Source organism: Schistocerca piceifrons, chromosome 3, assembly GCF_021461385.2.
Source record: "Schistocerca piceifrons isolate TAMUIC-IGC-003096 chromosome 3, iqSchPice1.1, whole genome shotgun sequence".
In the NCBI taxonomy this organism is placed as follows: Eukaryota; Metazoa; Arthropoda; class Insecta; order Orthoptera; family Acrididae; genus Schistocerca; species Schistocerca piceifrons.
The window spans coordinates 875680972-875703379 of NC_060140.1; the positions used below are offsets into that span (position 1 = coordinate 875680972).

The window sequence follows — 22408 nt, forward strand, 5'->3', positions numbered from 1 at the left end:
CCGATTTCTTTTTCATAGAAGACCTGGCATATTTGTCGTTCAGGTACCTTCGACATGCGTAACAATAAAGCCTTTTCTGTCGTATCAAACCCTGTTTCACGTAGGTGGAGAGACAATGATATCACTAGATGAGAATGTTCATCTAAAATGTTCAGCACAGATACGAACTTGTTTGTATTGTCTGTTATTCCGTAACTTTGTAGAATTAATTTGACTATTTGGAACCAAGTGTGTGGTTGGCTACACTGGAATGCTGGTAAATTGGGAATGGTTCCTGATCTCAATGACTTGTCACTAACCACTTGTTGGAAGGGTATCAATTTGGCAGATTTGAACAGCGATAGTTTTTGGAACATTCGCGATACCATAGTACATTTAGTGCACATCTGGTGCAGCTGTGCAGTTGTTGCAAGCACAGTAGTGAACTTCAGGCACACGTCACGCCGTTGGAGCGGTCGGATGGTATGGTGTGAGATGAGACGAAATGTTAGTTTATGATCTGACGTGATAGAATCTGGTTTGGTTGTATCCTTCAACAAAAACGATTGATCGAAGAAGTGCCCCACATGTGAGATTTTGTAGAAGGGCTGATGGCCTGCAGCACCATCGGATATGTTTGTGCCCGCGCTGTACGAGAGTTTCTGTTGGTTGGGTTGTTCATGATTTGGTCAATCATGTAATTTGTAGTAATGGCTGTGTAATTTTTGGTAACGGCCTCCTGCCTCCTCTAGTGCACTTTGTCCTGTGCTGACGAAATGATGATGACGTGCACTTCACTCCTTTTAGCTGATGATGTAAGTTACTATTGTGGCCTAATGTCCAGTATTGTACAGTAAATTGTTAATTCAGAGTTGTTGTTCTTGTGCTCTTCAGTACAGAGACTGGTTTGATGCAGCTCTCCATGCTACTCTATCCTGTGCAAGCTTCTTCATCTCCCAGTACCTACTGCAACCTATATCCTTCTGAATCTGTTTAGTGTATTCGTCTCTTGGTCTCCCTGTACGATTTTTACCCTCCACGCTGCCCTCCAGTACTAAATTGGTGATCCCTTGATGCCTCGGAATATGCCCTACCAACCAACCCTTCTTCTAGTCAAGTTGTGCCACAAAATTCTCTTCTCTCCAATTGTATTCAATACCTCCTCGTTAGTTATGTGATCTACCCATCTAATCTTCAGCATTCTTCTGTAGCACCACATTTCGAAAGCTTCTATTCTCTTCTTGTCTAAACTATTTATCGTCCACATTTCACTTCCATACATGGCTACACTCCATACAAATACTTTCAGAAACGACTTCCTGACACTTAAAATCTATACTCAATGTTAACAAATTTTTTTTCTTCAGGAATGCTTTCCTTGCCATTGCCAGTCTGCATTTTATATCCTCTCTACTTCGATCATCATCAGTTATTTTGCTACCCAAATAGCAAAACTCATTAACTACTTTAAGTGTCTCATTTCCTAATCTAATTCCCTCAGCATCACCCGATTTAATTCGACTACATACCTTTATCCTGGTTTTGCTTTTGTTGATTTTCATCTTATATTCTCCTTTCAAGACACTGTCCATTCCGTTCAGCTGCTCTTCCAAGCCCTTTGCTGTCTCTGACAGAATTATAATGTCATCAGCGAACCTCAAAGTTTTTATTTCTTCTCCATGGATTTTAATACCTACTCCGAATTTATCTTTTGTTTCCTTTACTGCTTGCTCAATATGCAGATTGAATAACATCGAGGATCGGCTACAACCCTGTCTCACTCCATTCCCAACCGCTGCTTCCCTTTCATGCCCCTCGACTCTTATAACTGCCATCTGGTTTGTGTACAAATTGTAAATAGCCTTTCACTCCCTGTATTTTACCCCTGCCACCTTCAGAATTTGAAAGAGAGTATTCCAGTCAACATTGTCAAAAGCTAGATACATAGGTGTGTATTTCCGTAATCTACACTCCTGGAAATTGAAATAAGAACACCGTGAATTCATTGTCCCAGGAAGGGGAAACTTTATTGACACATTCCTGGGGTCAGATACATCACATGATCACACTGACAGAACCACAGGCACATAGACACAGGCAACAGAGCATGCACAATGTCGGCACTAGTGCAGTGTATATCCACCTTTCGCAGCAATGCAGGCTGCTATTCTCCCATGGAGACGATCGTAGAGATGCTGGATGTAGTCCTGTGGAACGGCTTGCCATGCCATTTCCACCTGGCGCCTCAGTTGGACCAGCGTTCGTGCTGGACGTGCAGACCGCGTGAGACGACGCTTCATCCAGTCCCAAACATGCTCAATGGGGGACAGATCCAGAGATCTTGCTGGCCAGGGTAGTTGACTTACACCTTCTAGAGCACGTTGGGTGGCACGGCATACATGCGGACGTGTGTTGTCCTGTTGGAACAGCAAGTTCCCTTGCCGGTCTAGGAATGGTAGAATGATGGGTTCGATGACGGTTTGGATGTACCGTGCACTATTCAGTGTCCCCTCGACGATCACCAGTGGTGTACGGCCAGTGTAGGAGATCGCTCCCCACACCATGATGCCGGGTGTTGGCCCTGTGTGCCTCGGTCGTATGCAGTCCTGATTGTGGCGCTCACCTGCACGGCGCCAAACACGCATACGACCATCATTGGCACCAAAGCAGAAGCGACTCTCATCGCTGAAGACGACACGTCTCCATTCGTCCCTCCATTCACGCCTGTCGCGACACCACTGGAGGCGGGCTGCACGATGTTGGGGCGTGAGCGGAAGACGGCCTAACGGTGTGCGGGACCGTAGCCCAGCTTCATGGAGACGGTTGCGAATGGTCCTCGCCGATACCCCAGGAGCAACAGTGTCCCTAATTTGCTGGAAAGTGGCGGTTCGGTCCCCTACGGCACTGCGTAGGATCCTACGGTGTTGGCGTGCATCCGTGCGTCGCTGCGGTCCGGTCCCAGGTCGCCGGGCACGTGCACCTTCCGCCGACCACTGGCGACAACATCGATGTACTGTGGAGACCTCACGCCCCACGTGTTGAGCAATTCGGCGGTACGTCCACCCGGCCTCCCGCATGCCCACTATACGCCCTCGCTCAAAGTCCGTCAACTGCACATACGGTTCACGTCCACGCTGTCGCGGCATGCTACCAGTGTTAAAGACTGCGATGGAGCTCCGTATGCCACGGCAAACTGGCTGACACTGACGGCGGCGGTGCACAAATGCTGCGCAGCTAGCGCCATTCGACGGCCAACACCGCGGTTCCTGGTGTGTCCGCTGTGCCGTGCGTGTGATCATTGCTTGTACAGCCCTCTCGCAGTGTCCGGAGCAAGTATGGTGGGTCTGACACACCGGTGTCAATGTGTTCTTTTTTCCATTTCCAGGAGTGTATTTTCTAAGATAAGTGGTAGGGTCAGTACTGCCTCACGTGTTCCAACAGAGTTGTGAAATATGTAATACCTCGGGGTCACAATTGTAGTTACCTGGTATTAGCAGATCAAAAGTACTTTGGTATACGGTAACGACTTCGTTCATGTTTCTTATCACACGCACAAAATACGTTCACATGTTGTCATGTTACACACCAAACTGAAACTCGAACCACACCTTTAGGCAGTCCAGTTTTATCCACGTGAAGGTTTGTTTTTCCGCATATCGATCCTAATCGATTTGATTTTCTTTGAATTTTAATATTGTTGTTATTATTGTTGGGATAATATTTACGTGAACTCTCGATACTGAAGATGCTGTGCTACGAGAACAATTCGGACAGTTTTCGACAAAAGTAAAGATCGATACTATACAATGTGTTAATGGTTTTATTCGGCATGCCATCTTTGGTTTTTAGAAGTTTTGTGGTTAATACGAAATAGGCGCCATAGATTTATATTGTGGTTATTAGGTTATGGCGAATCTTATGACTGATTCTGCAGACATTGCACACATGTGGACAAAGTGCATTTGTGTTATTGTATTGTGAAGTGGCATGTAAATATGTAACAAATGACATCGCTTAATTTGCTGTAAATTTACGAAAATACCGTTTTTTGGAACGTTGTTTTCTGCTAGTCAGTCATACCTATTATATTAATTGACACTGGATAACTGCGTCTGTAAGTACAAATTATTGATGTTTTCTTGTTAACTAGAAATGAATTTTATAGGTGCTGTGTTGTAAGATTATCTTGTGCGAGTGTGTATAAAACTAAAACATTCGTCAATGTTATATGCTCATAGCCATTTGATTATTATGTGCGACAGTATCATTGCCCCTTTGGGTAAACCATTTGGTTCTATATTTTAATATCATTTCAGAAAATATCCATATTTATGAGTGGAACACCGCATATTATCGTATTTCAACGTTTCTCAGTGTTATGTGTACGTGTTTGAGACTTAGCTTTTTAAAATATCATCAGATTACCATGAAACAGTAGTATGTATGTGTATGTATATATAGTACTGTCTATTATATTGATGCAAATGAAACTGCGTTTTATTTTTCTGGCTTGGGAAGTTGAGTTTGGTTTCTTTGAGGATTCTGTGGGCTTAAGTCACAGATGTATTAAACGTATTTTGAGTTAAAAGGGAAGTGCATGATGCCAGACGCTCAGAACCGCCCATAATGCGTTTATTAATTCGCTCAGATTCCAAAAACAGTGGTGTGTCCCCTCTCCTGTCCAGTCTTAGTGTGTTGCCTTGCCTCTACTTACAGACGCCATCAGCTCACCACCTGCACATCCTCCATGTCCTTCCCCCAAAGAAATTTCCACCGTCTCACTGTCCAGGATCAGGAACTCTGTCCTGACACCCACCCTACCAACTCGTGGGTCCACTTCACCTTATCCGTCCCAGGCAGGTTCTTTTCGAGTTTTCGCAAAAGTGTGCAGTGCCCCGTTTTTAATGGTTAGTGTGTCTTCTGTTGTGTTCAGTGTTTTTCAAATGTTGTGTTCTTAAAGTATTTTTAAATGTACTGTCTGTTCACATTTTGTATCACTGTTTTAAAACTATTCATGAAGACATTATTTCTTACATTCTTCCATTAACATCACATTTTAAAATAATTGTAGATTCATGATGAATTGTTTCCTTGTTTTGTGTTTAGCATATAGGTTAGAGGATAATGTCTACTGTCTGAAGAGTGAGTCGATTGTAACACTGCCAGTCCCCTGCCCTCACCCCAGTCCTCTGCCCACATGGGGCAAGGGGCATGTAGCAACGAAAAATTTAAAAATAAAAAGTGGTATGGGCAATTCACATGCTAAGTGTAGCTCTTGTTTGCTAGCACTATTTGGCAGTGACTTGCACCAGCAAATGGGTCGTTCCATGTTATGGGGCCTAAATTTAAAGGTCTCCACCCATCACTATCCAGTTTTCATCAACTTTTTACAGGAGAGTCATTCCATGTTAAGTGGCCTAAATGTAGATAAGCTTCCTAGTCACCCATCTTAAATTGTGATTAATTTTTTTACAGGATACACATATAGGACTTACACGAACCCTTCCCAAATAACAGCTCCGTAAGTAGTGTGGTTGGGCTAGTAGCAATGTTTTCATGATTTTTTTGACATTGCGACTTAAATGAATAAATCATCAACTTTGTTTTGTCACTGCTCATGATTTAAGGGACCTGTAGTGCTGAAACTTAATTATCCTGCTCAACATTTTGTGTACAGTAGTTTATTTGGAGAACAAAGCTCAAATTATGTTAAATTTATCATAATATGCCATCAGAGTGTCTCATAAATCTTATTGTAACACATTTGGACTAGTTTAGCTTAGATGTGCTTTTTGTTCCAATAGATCCATAGTGAGGGAATCCTCCAGAATGTAGAACATGCCAGAAGAACAAGAATGCACAAAAATATTTCCAGTGAAAATCAAACAAGAGTGTGCTAATGTACCTTCCATATATCCCAAGCGGAATAATTATCCGAGAGACTGATGGCCTTTGTAGTCTGGTCCCTTCAACCCCACAAACGAACCAACTGATAATTATCCATGGGTGTGGAATGAAACTAAAAAATTTTAAACTTATTTTCATTTTTGAGGTACATTGAATAGAAGAATCATTTTCCAACACTCATACTGCACTGGATTTGTGTGTGCGAGTGTATACCCGTCCTTTTTTCCCCCTAAGGTAAGTCTTTCCGCTCCCGGGATTGGAATGACTCCTTACCCTCTCCCTTAAAACCCACATCCTTTCGTCTTTCCCTCTCCTTCCTTCTTTCCTGATGAGGCAACAGTTTGTTGCGAAAGCTTGAATTTTGTGTGTATGTATGTGTCTGTTTGTGTTTTTATCGACCTGCCAGCGCTTTCGTATGGTAAGTCACATCATCTTTGTTTTTATATATTGTAAATAGAGTGTTGTCTAGTGCCTTAGCGGTTCTGTGGTGTGCTCCTCCCAGTTGAATTTATTATCAAACTGTAATGCCAAGAATTTAACAGTCCAATTCTTCTATCTGTTCGTCATTATATTCTAGCCATATACTGGAGGGAAACCTCTTAGAAATTCTGAATTGAATATAGTGTATTGTACACACACACCAAAAAAGCAAGGGCCCTAAGATGGGACCTTGTGGGATGCCATATGTAATTAGTTCCCTAGTTATCATTTGGATGATGCTTGATAGGCAAATTCATGTTTCTTTCCTAATGGCATATTTTGTTTCGTGTCAGAGGTATAGGAATTGAAGCATTTTGCAGCATATCTTGTTACACTGTAATATTCAAATTTACTTAATAGTATATTGTGATTTACAGAGTCAGATGCCATGGCCAGATCACAAAATATACCAGTAGCCTTTAATTTGTCTAATGACGCAAAGTATGTTGTCGCTGTGTTTGTAGATATCCTTATCAATATCAGAACTGTTTAGAAGTCTGAACTTTTGCTTGAGCAATTTGTTATTTGTTGTCAGATGATTAAGGAGCTGGCTGTATATTATGAGTATCTTTTCTAAAATTTTGGAGAATGCTTGCAAAAGTGAAATTGGATGGAAATTGATGGTATTGTTGTCTCCTGTCTTAAATGATGGTTTAACTTCAGCATAATTCAACCATTCAGGAAATGTTCCACTGATAAACGACTGGTTGCACATATAGCTTAATATGTTACTAAACTCGGAAGCACGCTCTTTATTTAACGTTTTTGATATTTTATCATAACCACTAGAATGTTATGATTTTAAAGATTTTATGATGGACATTACTGCTGCTTGGGTAGTGAGGATCATATTCATGTTAGTGAAGGTATGTGTGGTGCCTAGTCTGAGGTACTCCATGGCAGCTATGCTTTATCAGCCAGTGTCTACTGAAAGAATAACTTTGTGAAGCTGATTCTTCAGTCACCTCCAGCTTGTCGGCGTATCAAAAAGCTCTGCAAGTGGCACCTTCAGTGCTCAAATAATGAGTTATCCAAGTTCAAAGTCTACTCAAAAATGTTATTAGTCAGTTTTGGCTCATCTTCAAGAGGCCCATCTCAAGAGGGGTCAATCGAGTCTGATTTTTCCTGGCATCATTAAAAAATGTCCCCACACTCTCCACGTGCCACTTGATTTTGTAAGACTACAGTGTGAAAAACCACAAGGAAAGTTACGTGATTGTTATATCTTTATCTGACTTCACTCTGTGCTGCGCTGATGTTCAAGACTATAACCATGCACTGGCAAAATACAGATTATACATACCAATATCTGAATGCCTAAGTTACATTGAATGTGAAAAAGTGGCTTCAGTCAGATTGAGCATTGATCTGCCTCGCTTTTAATTTGACTGCTTCATTTAACTCCCACACCCACACTTTGAAGGCTGAATAGCTGTGCGATACTATAGTCAGTAGAAAAAGTTTGTTGTTTAGGTAATGTAATTATTTGAAGCAGGAGGAATTATAGCAGTGTGTCATGACATTGAAATATATTTGTTATCTGTCCCCTTATGTTGATATTTTGTTTACTCATGTTACCAAAGTTCCTCTCTTAACCTTTAAATTAGGTGCTCATTCAAATGTTTCTCGTGGTAAGATGTACAGTTTTACACGTGATTGGCTCATCCTTTTTGGGATGAGTGAGTTATATTCCCAGCACACTTCTGAATGTTTGAGCTCCTGCAATCCTGTTGTCAGTGGGAGCTGTGAAATCCTCAAACAACCAAGATTCCAAAACCCCTCCCTTGCTTCAGATTCATCCGTCTCCACCATTCAAGTCAACAGGTCCTCCTCAACCCGACAAGCCTCCTTCCTTGATGTTGACTTCCACCTCAAAGATGTCTTCGTCAGTACGTACGTCCAAATCAAACCTACCAACCATCAGAAGTACCTACACTTAAACAGCTGCCACCCATTCCATAAAAAGAAGTGCCTTCCATACAGTCCAGCCACCCATGGCCGTCACATCTGTAGTGACAAGTAGTCCTTCTTGAAATATACCAAGGAGGTTACAGAGGCATTCACAGACCGTAATTACTCTCCCAACCTTGTGCAGAAACAAACCTCCTGTGTCTTATCTCTCCAGTCACCCACCACCACCCAGTCCCACCATCCACCCACAGAGGAGTACTCTCCTTATGACTCAGTACCACCTAGGACTGGAGCAACTGAATTACATTCCCCCCCCCAGTGTTTGAGCTACTTCTCATGAAGCCCTGAAATGAGGAATGTCCTGCCCACTATCCTCCCCATCCCTCCCACAATGGTATTCTGCCACCCACCAAACCTACACAAATCCTCGTCCATCCTTATGCAGACCCGGCTCACAACCCCTTGCCTCATGGCTCATATCCCTATAATAGACCTAGATGCAAGATCTGTATCATACATCCTGCCGCCACCACCACCCACTCCAATCCAGTCACAAACATCACGTGTCCCATCAGAGGCAAGGCCATCTGTGAAAGCAGTTATGTGATCTACAAGCTAAGCTGCTACCACTGTGTTCCATTCTATGTGGGCATGATGGTGAACAAGCTGTCGGTCCATGTGAATGGCCACATACAAAATGTGGGCAAGAAACAGCTGGACCACCCAGTTACTGAGCACATTGCCCGAAACGACATTCTTCATTTTGATGACTACTTCACAGCCTGTGCCATATGGCTCCTTCCTACCAACACCAGTTTTTTTTCTGATTTGCACAGGTGGGAACTCTCCAAGCAACATATCCTATGTTCCTGTAACCCTCCTGGCCTCAACTTTTGTTCGTCATCGTCCTTTACCCAACTATTGCCTTCCTTGTTCTCTATCTAGCACTACACAGCTTTCTTTTCAACAAGCGCACCAACAATTTTTTGTGTCTCTCCATTTCAGGCAACCCTGCCCTTCTCTAACCTCCTGACTCCATTTAGCATCCCTACCCTCTCTCCACCTCATCCCTGTATGCTCCCAAAAACAGCACTTAATCATCCCCCACTCATACCCTGTTTCCCTCCCCTTCCACAACCCAGCCTGCTCCTGATCCCAATCACCCAGATTGCTTCTCCCATCATGTGCAGTTCCTCGCAGCCTGACAGTCTGCCAGACTGTTTGGTGTGTGTGTGTGTGTGTGTGTGTGTGTGAGTGAGAGAGATATCTATTTCAGAAGGCCATCTAGCTGAAAGTGTAGATCTTTGCTACATGGTGAGTAGCAATCTACATTTTTATTTGTATGGATGTGAATGTATGTTGGTATAACATCAGAGATCTCTGAAAGTTCATCGATTACTTTAACATTTTGACACAATGTTGCATTCAAATATGTGTGTGATGTTATATACCTATGGGAGCTACATATGGTATATAAAAAGATTGTCATGAAACATTTGTTGACTTTAAAAAAACTTACTGTCAGACTGTCACTGAACACCTTAACTTGGGCCTTGGCTACAAAATTTGCATCACAGCCAGCACTAAAAATTTTCAACAGTCTTTTCTTTGGTCAAAGCAGAATGATAGTTTTTCAGTCTTTCATATTCTTGCTATCTCCAGGAGACCAGTCTGCATCTGGTAGACACCATGGATTGAACCAACGACCACAAATGCTAGATGATATATTGTAAACAAAAAACACAAATGACATCTACAATGGAAACATATAGTTAATAACATTGGAGATGTCATTCCAGCAAAATATAACTTCACACTTCAAAGATTATACTGATGGCTTGCATTGGCCACTGGACCCAAATAAAAGCCTGCTTCAGACTTCTCTTTGTATCACGCTCATCACTTTTACAATTGTGTTGGCTTGTCATGTTTTGTAAAGTCACCTACCCACCTTCCACTGAATTATTCACCTGTCTTTTCTTGCCTTTTTGGATCTGTCTGCCATCTATTCAACTTCCCCTTCCATTTAATTTTCATTGCAGTCTTAATGATGCCTTCCACTCCATTCCAGTCCATCAGTCCATTCTCTGATTCTTATGTTTGATTTCCTGTCTGTACCAGTTAACAACATCCATCTCTCCATTGTTCACAGAGCAATCTTCTTCTTCTTCTTCTTTTTACCAGGCTTAAAGACTTGAGTGAAACTTGTGGACAGCACTAAACTTTGCCAGAACAGTCTCGCCACAGGCTCAAAGCAGCTCTTGAGTCCTTCAGAAATTCAGTACTCGGATCAACACAACTAATTCTTGCTTGCAGTGGTCATGTGCCAGCAAGAACTGCAAGCCAATATTGTCATTAATAGACACTTCTTTTTATTGTCTCTAGTACATTTCCGGGATTTGTCCAGAAAGTAATGAGTCTTTTTTCATAATTTATTGTTCAGATAGGTTCAACAACTTAAAATTCTTCGATGTATGTGATCCTTCTGCATCAGCACATTTTTGCCAGCATATTTTCATGCATTGTAGGCTTTCTGGAACTTCTCAGTTGGGATGCTCTTCAGGGAAGCCATCGAAGTAGCTTGCACAGTGTCCATCGACATGAGAGGTTTTCCTTAGAGATTCCTTCTCAACCGACAAAACAAAAAAAATACCACTGGGGCCAGGTTGGAACTGTAGGGCGGCTCCTGCACTGTTGTCGCACCAATATGAGTCAGGTAAGCTGTGACTAAAAAGGCAGTGTAACAGTTATGTTGGCGTGGTGCTGTCTCCATGATGCGCGGAACTCCTTTTGGACATGGGTGACCCAGTGGTTTAGTCTCCGGAGCACTGCCTTGAAACATAGAGCAAGTCCAATATTTCCGATGTCAAGCGAACACTCATTTGATTGTCTGAATTCAGTTGCTGACGTACATGAGTCACACGTTAATCTGAGAGTGTGACCTCCCCCTGACATTCTCTAAGCATCTTGAGCCACCTGTTTGACTATGATCTAGAAAGGTGATCATCCCTGAAGTCTTCCTTAAGCATTCCAAAAGTTCCTAGTGGTATCTTGTTGAGCTACACACAAAGATTTTTCCATCATAAGTTCTACGCTAATGCAGTGTATAGATTCACAGGAGCTGTCCTACCTCTCCAGGAGCACGGAAGCTATTGAGCAACCTGCCGTTTGAAAACTAAGGGTGGCGAGCACCAACTGTGAGTGACTTAAACTAAAGTAGTAAGTTCCTAAGAGAGAAGGAAATCGGCGACTGCCAGTCGATACTAAATTACTCCTGGAGTAAATTTTTCATTTGCTTCCAAAGTAAATTTATTTACTCCGTTACAGGCGGAGGGCACCATTGAAGAGTACGCCACTATGTTAGTAACTTAATGAGGAAATTAGGCCAAAATTTACTCCTAGGCAGTAATAGTGAATTCTGTGGATTATCTGTACTACAAAGAATATATGGAGATGGAGGAAGAGGTGAATATCCCAAGAATGAGGGTTGTAATGGAGAGAAGAGACCCATTTGTGATGTATAGCGAAAGTGATTTCAAAGAGCAGTTTGGAGTCTTTTGAGTTGCTGGAGGCATTACTGAAGCATAATTCTGACAGGAACCATGCTTTATCTCCTAGGCTGCAACTTTTTTGTGGACTGTGAATCTTTTGCACAGGTACTTATAAAATTGTAGCAGAAGATCTCATTAATATCCACTGTACTGCTGCTGGGAGAGATTTGAACAGTGTGATAAACAGTTTAATTGCCTTAAAGCCACTGTATGTGTCCATGCCACAGAGCCAAGAAAAAAAATGGCTCTGAGCACTATGGGACTTAACATAGAGCCAAGAAAATATATCAAAGAACAAAAGGGAATTCTATCGAACTGGTGGATTCCCAAATGTCATAGGGGCCATATATTGTGTACATATACCCATACTTTGTCCTGGAGCACAAGTGGAACTATACAAAAATTGCAAGAATTTCTTTTCTATCAATACACAAATCATCGGTGATGCCAATATGAAGAATTTGAATGTGGTAAACTGTTGGTTGGGTTCCATGCACAATGCAGATATTTGGGACAACAGTAGAGTTGTTGCAGAATTTGAAAATGGACAGTATGAAGGGTTGATTGTTGGAGATAGAGGATATGATCTCTTCAAACATCTTATGATGTCTTTGTTCTGAGCCCACGTACGAGGCGAACGACGCTACAATAGAGCCCGTATTGCTACCGGATGTGTAATAGAGCGAGCGTTCGGTGTTTGAAAGAAATGTTTCCAAATTCTCACTACAACAATGCAATTTAAACCAAACAAGTGCGGGAATGTTATTGTGGCTGATGCAGTTTGACACAACTTTGGAGTAGAAGTTAGAGGTGTGTTTCAGTCGGATGCTGTGGAGGTGAAGGACACCAAGCAACGTGCATTTCAGCCAGAAGCAGATGCCGCAGGCCAAGCCATCAGAAGGTCTATTATAGTTCATTACTTTAAATAAAATTGTACCTAGTTTGCTGGTAAAATTAGAAGTTAGTGTAAAGACTTTTCCTTCTTAAATGAATAAATAAGCCACTGGATTGTCACTACTGCATTGAAAAGTGACTCGTTTTATTTATGCATAATTTTATAGTTACGTTCTTTTTTCTTTTGTACATTTTTTTGCTGGGGATTGACATTCCCATTTTATTTCTTAATTGAGTATACAAAGTCATACAATGTTTTGATTATTTCTAAAAAAAAAGACTTATTTTATAATATAGAGGGGCTGGCCAGTACTTACCTCAGCTCAGTACAGCCGATAGATACACATAAAACAGAACTGAAAATTTACATTCCTAGCTTTCGGAACTTTGTTCCTTCATCAGGGAGGAGAGAGGGGAAAAAAAGGGAAGAAGGGAAAGTGGATTCAGTTACTCACAACCCAGGTTATGAAGCAACAGGGAAAGGTAAACAGGGAGGGTAGCAAGGATGGAGGCATGGTTGTCAGAGGGAACCATGCCTCCATCCTTGCTACCCTCCCTGTTTACCTTTCCCTGTTGCTTCATAACCTGGGTTGTGAGTAACTGAATCCACTTTCCCTTCTTCCCTTTTTTTCCCCTCTCTCCTCCCTGATGAAGGAACAAAGTTCCGAAAGCTAGGAATGTAAATTTTCAGTTCTGTTTTATGTGTATCTATCGGCTGTACTGAGCTGAGGTAAGTACTGGCCAGCCCCTCTATCTCTTTGTTAGTATTTGTTTCACATCTTATATGAGATTTTCCATTAATCATTTATTTTATAATATTGCAAATTCAGGCAAATATTAGATTAGAATGTGGTATTAACAAAAATTAGTTCTGATGCTGAAATGATAAACACAAATATTATGCCGTACAAGAAACAAGAACATATTAACCATTTGAAAAAATATCAAGGAAATAAAAGATATTTTATACATATGAATATTTTCTTATTCATTTACAAAAATCCAAATTTCTCGAGTACATTGGCTGAAGAACTGGAACCTGCAGTTTGCTCCATTATGTTCTTGAACTTATTCATAATTTCCATTTTGAGGTTATGTTTTTCTTCGAAGATTTCTCTTTGTCTTTCTATTAATTACTTTTTTGCATTGTATTCCTCTCGTATTAAATGGATTTTTAAGGAATAAAGCTCATCTGCTTTTTCAACATCTCTCGGTTCTTCACTACAATCCCATGTTCTCTCCCTCTTTTGCTGGGTGCATTTCCTGATATGCTCCTGCCAGAGAAAGTAGGCCAAGGTTCATGACTGTGGGATAAAGTTCCACCTTCAGCAATTCCATTGCTAGCTTCAGAGCAGTTGTCATCAAAGTTGCTTGGAAGTATACTATTATCTTCAGATATGTCATTGTCGTTAACTCCAGCTATCCCCTCAAAAACTTGTGGGATCATATCAACAACCATTTGGCTTACATAGTCGATCATAGTCTCACCCACTCCACCGCCAGTTTGAAATTGATCTCGATTACATTTAGCTTTCATTTTCTTTGCTTTCGCTTTCATGTCCTTCCAAGTTACTTTAAGCTGCTCTTGTGATCTTTTAGTAAGAGCTTCTGCGTTGTATTCAACGTGTATTTTTTCCCAAGCATCCTTTTTCTTTTTTAGCATGTTGACATCGTGCTTTTTAGATTCAACAGTAGCTATGTACTTTTTCATTATTCCAGCAAATGGCTCTCTTTCATTTTCTGGTATGTTTTTTGATTGTTTCTTGGATAGGTCCATGTTGCTGCTAGCTCATTAGGTGGCGGGGATAACAATAGATTCATCCATTAACAGCAATTTTCTTTTTCATAAAACACAGATCTTTTCATTAATTAAAAATAGCGTTTAGATTTTCCAATTTTAATGATTCAGTTTAATAATCCTTTCTCACTTCTAAAACAGTAGCGATGAACATAAGTTATGCAAGAGGTGATACAATAATGTCTGCCGACAATCAATATTTTCCAAGAGGGAGAGTAATGAACGTGCCAGCAGTGTGCAGAAATGGCTTACTTCTTTAGTAAAAAGGTGTTACTACTTTAGTTACAATTAAAAAGGTAAATATAAATTGAGCTCTCCAAGAATTACTAAAAGAGTATATTACTACAGAAGTAATTTACTAATTATATTAGTTTGGTTCTTGCCACCCTAGGAGTTCCTCCCATTGTCTATCCCCCACCCACCCATCCTCCTCAACTGGTCCAACTGCTGTGTGACGTATAGTTGCTTCGCAAAAAATTGCAGCGCATTACTTTGTGACGCTCCCTGTAATCTAGAGAGCAGCAGATTGACTAACGGTGCTATCTGTACTACAGTACTGGTGAAGCAGCCCATCAGTGTATGTTAACCCATCAACAGCTCTATCAAAGTGGTTCCTCACAAATACTAACTCCTGCATGACGTGTACCAGTGGCTACAATTAAAGTGCAGCTACTCAGATAAGTCTAGTGTATGTTGTAATTGTCATATGAGAGAGAAACTTGGTAGATACTCTAATGTGTCAATGTGGAAACAAATTTATGCTGGAAAAAAAAATTAGTTCCAATTTTGGCCACCAGGTGTAAATCTGGCACTGTGAATGCAAGAAAAACAGTTAGATGTAATGGATTAGAAACAGGATGCAGGTAAAGAAAGCTCAAACAAGTGAGAAAGACAATGCTGATTTTATTATTAACCACCGTTGTCATGCTGTCACACAGTGTGTAGTGCAAGATTTGCATCTAGTGGCAAAAATATGAACTAAAATTTTTTCCACAGTAAATCAGTTCTGCATTAATGTGTTAGCATATCCACCAAGCTTTGCTGCCATATGATATTACAGCCCACACAGGACCTACTTAGTAGCTGCACTTTAATTATAACCACCCGTTACATCTGGAACAGGCATTTTAATCTACCATTGTTGGTTCCCTTAATTCTCTCTAGCTAAGGGCTCTACTCCTAGTTTTCGGTAGAGTCACCCTATAGCATGATAACTTTGTGTTATCGGCTGGTGATTTTGCTTTACTTTGTAGTTTCATAACATGACTCTTTGTGAGATCAAAACTTCAAACAGTTCGCTGTGGAGTAGTTGTTGGATTGTTTGTGCCATTTTGGATATACCTGTCATGATTGAATTGGGATCTTAATTTTGTTTGTGTTATTAGCTGACATTATAGTCTCTGAACATTCTTACCATGTGTTGGGGGTTATCTATGGGTAAATGTTGACCATTTAATTTTAAGATTATTCCAGCCATTTAATAAGTTATATTAGAAGTGTTGTGAAAAATAAATGTAAAACAATTTCATGTATAGTCAAATGTGTTTTAGATAGTTTACCAGAGAGTTCTAGGAACTGCCAAAATTGAAACTATGGGCCTGAGTTGCGCCCGGTTAGCTCATTTGGTGGAAGCATTTACTTCAAAAAGTAAGCTGCTGTGGTCTGGCCCATAGTTGGTCAGGCAAGAAGTTTTACCAAAAGGTTCTTTGGCTCTGTTAGTCACTTATTTCGAGGTATAGTTATCTTCACCAGAGGATAATGAAGATACTTCCTTTCTTTTAGCTTTGCGCATTGGTCTGTGAACAAACATTCTCTGGGCTGTATTTTTGATACCAAATTTCATAAAATCCTAATTATTCAGGCAGTTACTTAGAAGATGTACCTGTTTGCACCAGAGATACAGTCCTAATTACCACATTTTTTGAAATTTATGCCTTTGACATCAAGAAGTCACATTATGTAGTGATTCATTAGAGTATTTTTATTAGGACATAGACCTATACATCCTGCAAAATTTGCTGCACCTCTATATTTATTTTAGAAAATCTGCAATGTTATTGTTCTCAGTTTGTTTTATATGTGCCACAAAAGTGTAGAATATTGTATCCTGTTAGCTGGTTTGTGTTTAGTGATTGCTTCTCATATACAACTCTAAATGAGCTATTGATCTACCTACATTCTGACTGATGTCAATTTACATTTAGTTTTTAGAATGACCATTGACCAAATAATTGCACCTTGTTTCAGTGTAATTTGTTATTGATTACTGTTCTGTTTGTTCTAAAAGAAATAAGCTTTTCCTGTCCCTTCTCTGTAAATTTAAACAACAAACTATTTTTTTGCGTAACTCTATCCATAATGTTATCTAATCTTATTTTCAGCAGTGACCATGGATGGCACAAAAGCCCCTTGCAACATATCAAGAAATTTGAAACTAAGTAATGGTAAATACAATGTCTCAGAAAATGGAATGTTTGAAGTGAAGGGTGGTGTGTTCAAAGGTAACATTGCATTACTTTGGCATTATATCCCATTTTGAAAAAAAAAGTATTTCTATACAGTGTGTTAGGAAATTGCTGTGCATTTCCAACATGTTAAAAATGATGTCCATCAATAGCTAGACAAGTCTGAAACCACTTAATTTTATTGGGAAACATTTCTGCAGATATGATTGTGAAATGCCTATCATGTATGCAGGTATTTCAGTTATTAAAGTCACAAGGTGTGTAGGGGCTATTGCGATATACTACAGACTTCACTGTTCCCCCAAGAAAAAAGTCTATATAAAAGATGACATGCAGAGTATCAATGGTATTCCTCTCAATAAAAAACGTAAACCATTTGTGGTAAAGGATTCACTTTTCATGATCCGCTTCCTTCAACTTCATGCACTGCAGTCACTTTATATGGGAATAATTTCATTGTTTGTCTAACCACAGTTGTAAGCCTGATGCCCTTTTCTTGTTCTACCATGCACAATGATTTTGCTGGGCTCTGTCGCGTAGAAGCAGAAATGTCCAGCAACTTCTGTTTGTTTAGTTGAGTTTCCAGTTCATTAGACATCCAACACATGCTTCCTGCTCTACATCTGTGTATTTAGCACTTTGCTGAAATGCATCTTCAGTAAGAAAAATAGATTAGTTAGTTGAAGGTACCATAATTTAAAAGCAAATTGGACATCTAAACATTACACATCGCATTCAATAGCTTTCATAACTGAAGTAAGCTGTTAAATGTTACACAACAGTAGAACGAATCCCAACTTTTCTTTGAACTTCTAACATAATTTACATCTGTAGGCCAGTGCACAGTGACTTTCTGAACACACTGTACAACAGGAATATGCAAGTGATCTATTTCAGCCCTAATTTGGTGTTACATTTATGTTTTGGATGAGTCTGTACACACAGTCTGATCAGTCTCTCTTCCTGTTGCAGACTGCAAATATGCATGGACTTCTTTTAAGACAGAACTACGGCTCTTCCGCATGTCAGTAGGAAACAAAATTGCCACATGGAGGTTTGGAGCAGATGTTTCCCAGTCTGACAGTGTTGCAGAAATTGGACAGGAGCATATTGGGTACCGTGTGCCTCATGTGACCTGTGTGTGCGAGTTGCCACCACGGGGAGCAGTCACTGGTTCTACTGCTCCTCAGCTTCTTGTAGGACTAGACTGTGGGCCCAATCGTGGTGGTGCTGTATGTATTTGTGACAGCTCGTCTGGGTCTATAATTACAACTATCAACGTCTTGCACCCGGTAAGATTTCTACCTGGAAATTTGGTTTTAAATTAAACTTTTTCAGAGAGTTTCATAGAACTTTTTCGTTGTATTTATTTTTTTGTCAAAAGGTCTCATCATTGTCAGTTATTGATGGAGGAGCAAGTCCTGCGAGCAGACTTCTTTCCCCAGCCATCACGAACATGTGTGGGGTGGCTGCTGTGGGCCTTACAGGATGTGGATATGTAATGTTAGTTGATTTGCGGCGACACGATCCAGATGGCCCTCACACTGCCATTCTTCTCAATGGTAAATGCCTGTGAACTCTTTAATAAAATTTGCAGTGGTTGAAATAATTAAGAAATATCCTGAATTACAGTCTATAATTTTGACAATATAGGAAAGGTAGATTCCTGTTTACTGTAAAGATGGCAAATTAAGTGCAGTCGATTTGTGCGAAACTGTGTATCTAAACACATTGAATGATTTTCTCTTGGCAAATCTGTCTTCACTGCAGGATTACTTCAGGTTAACTATGTTATATTGTTTGATTCTAGTTTGCTAGAATGAATGGAACAGTTTACAGTACTGTTTAATGGTTTGCTTTTGGGTATTTGGCAGAGTTATTGCACAATGTTTTAACAACCGACTCTGTTAATGTTTATGGTGCTGTGGGCTGCGTAATTCACACTCATTGCCTGGTCTTCAAACAGGCTGTGGTGATGCACCACAATTTGTAACCACCTAATTTGACTGCTGGCACCCGCCACTCTCTTCGATGTTTGTTTATCAGAGAAGGCATTGTTATTATGTGAAATCCACATTCTGTAGATGATTTTGGATTCTAATGGCTGGGGTAGCCAGCAAAATTGTAATAACTTGTGCTGAATTCCAGTCCTTTCTGTTTTATTACCTTTCTGACATCTTTATTTCAGCAGTCACCTTAACTAAGCTGTTCCAGAAATTTGACATTTCCATGACAAGACTGAACTAGTTGTACTTTAGTTCAAGATTATACTTGAGGCAGTGTTCAGCAACAGCTGATTTGCTTGGAAATTTTAGTAGAGTTTGTCACATATCGTCCTTGCACCTCTTCTCAAATGTTCTAGTTGTCTTCCCTCATATAAGACATGCCATATTCACATTTAATGCAGTACATACCTAGTTTGTGGAGATCTAGATCATCTTCAACATTAAAAAGATGATCTCTTACCATTTACATACATTGGATGCTCTGCTTTTATAGGAGCCTACCAATCTGTCTGAAGACTGGGCCAGCACATGGCAGACGAGTGATTCTTGGCATTGCTTTTTCTTTTTTGGTCTACCATTTCCTCAAGAATAGCTTTAATTCTTCAGCGAAGTGTTACAATTTTACGGCCTAGTCTTAGCACAGAATTTTTTTGTGAATGTTGCTGACAGATGGGGATTGTATTTTCTATTTACAGTGTGACCCAGGAATTTGTTCGTTGTTCGCTTAACTAACAAGTCCAAGAAAGGTAGTGGGCCCTCTTTTTCAAGTCCCATCACGTGTTTCATGTATTTTAAATGTTGCAGAAGCTCTTTGTGCTATTTCATTCCATGTTATCACATCACAAATTCATCATCCAAGTATTGATAGAAACCCATTTGCTTGAACTTGGCTGATTCTTGTGTATTTGCCTAAGTCTTCATTGTGTAGGTTTGCTTCAGTAAGGGATAATGGATAACCCATTGCTACACCATTTGTATTGTTATGCGTCAAGAAAGTAACAAAACGGGGAAAGTTAAATTTTCGAAGTCCGAACAGAGTGTCATTGCTCAGCACATAAACATTTTGACAAGATTAGTTGGTCACCAAGAGTGCAACATCAACTCTTCTGTGTGGGTGTGAACAAGCTCAATGTAGAGGGTTAAATGAGTGCAAACCAATCTTCCTCTGTTACTCTTGTAACATTATGTAAGAAATGCTAAGGACGACAGCAGCAACACCCAACAGCAGCAACACCCACCAGGGGTTTGACAAAGCAGTTCAGACACTGAAACAAATTGATGAAGCAGTTGTAGCAAAAAGGAAGGCCACTGACAACTCATAAAGAGCAAAACCAATTCGGTCATGATGCAAGTCATAAAAAAACAGAGCCTCTTCTCGGCACCATAAATACTTCACCTTGATAAGCTGGAGGCAGTCAGTCAGCAGGATTGATGGTGTTAATGTTGTTTTCACTCGTTTCTCTGATCATTGTTTTTTAACATCTCGCGTATGAGATTGTTTCAGTACTGGTCATATTCCGGCTGCCTTAAGAAATGACCACCATTCGACAGCCACTGGTGATCGAAGTGAGCCTCCATTACCAGCCTCCGGTTTTTGGTAGTCTAGGGCCTACCAACACCATTGAAGCCTGGGGCACAAAGTACTCTTAAACTCCAACACCACTTGGATTAGATGACCTACTCAGTCAGCTGACCAGGATCAGCATTTAACATGACCTCACAGTACCTGACATTATAGTCTATTTGATGCGACAACACAGGCAGTGACCTGAGAGGGACAGAGTACTCCTACACATCATGGGCATTAACACCTCCGAGCAGAACTTCTGAAGGGGTGCATCTTCAATACCATGCATGGCAACAGGCTTACTAAAAGTGAGTGGCCTTAGCACAGGGCTGATACAGCAAGATACGGTAGCCTGAGCCAACTGCTGGGTTCAGCAGATTCCTCACCGGCTTGCTAGGGTGCTAGCAGCCACCACCAAAAATATGGTGACGAGATTTATTTAGAGAAATAAAGGAAGTAATATTTAATCCCATTTTATTGCATATGGCGATGCTGTACAAGGTCCTTCATCCTGACAAATAGTAAGGGTTTCCAGCCTAGGAGTGGATGACCACTACAGCATGTTGAGAATATTTTCCATCATATTGGAAATAAGTTGATATGAGAGTGCGATTTAAAGTTCAGGGAAACAGTCATCAAACTTTTTCACAATTAGCTTTAAGAATTCAGAAAGTGGCTCTGTAGTACAGGAGACCACATCAAAATTGACTATAATATCGATATCTAGAAGCTGTAATTGTCAGACAGCTTACAGAATGATTAGAATTACAAATTTAGTGTTCTCACTTCCCTACATATTCACTGAGAATGCATTTAAGGGAATATGACAGCTGGTACATACATGTGTCAGTGTTATTAACTATAGATCTCAGAGGAATGCCTTCCTTGCATACCTTTAAAAGCCCATGTAGTCATGGTGGCTTGTATTCTGAGATCATTAATGACACTACATGGCAAGTCTGATGCGCTGAGAAAAGTGAACTTCTTCCTCTTGCGTAGGATTTACATCTATCTGCTTGTAGGCAATGTGTTTCAAAAAGTTGAAAATCATGTTATAATAGGTTGGCATATGAACTGTTATGAAAAGGATAAGAGTGCTACTCACTGTAAAGATGACACACAGAATTGTAAACAGACACAACAAAAACTTTTGGCCAAAGCCTTCTTCAGAAAAAAGGTGCGCGCGCGCGCGCACACACACACACACACACACACACACACACACACACCGAGAGAGAGAGAGAGAGAGAGAGAGAGAGAGAGAGATATTCACACAAGAAGGCACACCTCACGGGTATGGCCGCTCTCTCTGGCAAAATCAGCTGGACATAGTAGTCATGTTCGTGAGGTGCACCAGCATGTGTGAACGTGTTTTCCTTTCTTTCATGAAGAAGGCTTTGGTTGAAAGCTTAATGTGTAACAGTCTCTTCCTTATAACTATCTGCAACTCAGTGTGTCATTTTTATGGTGAGTAGCAATCTATCTTTCTCATAATTGCCGAAAATCGTCTTGTACTAATCCATACATGACAACATAATAAAGATGTTGGGGAAAAAACTAATGAACCAGGACAGAACTTTCAATGTAAGCCAGACTTCAGTTGCAGTATGCAATTTATTAAGATATTACTGGCCATCTCATCAGTCAGAGTTGGAAAATGCTAAGAGTATGTCCGTTTCACTTAGTAACAAAACTGTCTCTGAAAAACAAATGATCATCAAAAGGCGTAATGGGTGCTACAAATATTAATACAACAGTACTACTTCAGTCTGGTTGGAATCCAGGCAGCTCACAGCAACTGAAGCAAAGGAGGTTATGACAGCATTATGAACAATTATCTCTGGGGTTAT

The 22408-nt window shown here is 40.4% G+C and overlaps 1 protein-coding gene across 1 annotated transcript in view; it reads left to right on the plus strand.

The window, feature by feature from the left end:
- The first annotated feature begins 3962 nt into the window (after window positions 1-3962).
- The window catches only part of LOC124789141 (protein ELYS), a 259690-nt gene continuing 241244 nt past the window's right edge, over window positions 3963-22408 (plus strand). The window contains exons 1-4 of the mRNA XM_047256434.1: window positions 3963-4093; window positions 16902-17021; window positions 17958-18277; window positions 18370-18547. Of these exons, the coding sequence (XP_047112390.1) occupies window positions 16910-17021; window positions 17958-18277; window positions 18370-18547 (610 nt within the window). The 5' untranslated portion in view covers window positions 3963-4093; window positions 16902-16909. The remainder of the gene's footprint in view (window positions 4094-16901; window positions 17022-17957; window positions 18278-18369; window positions 18548-22408) is intronic.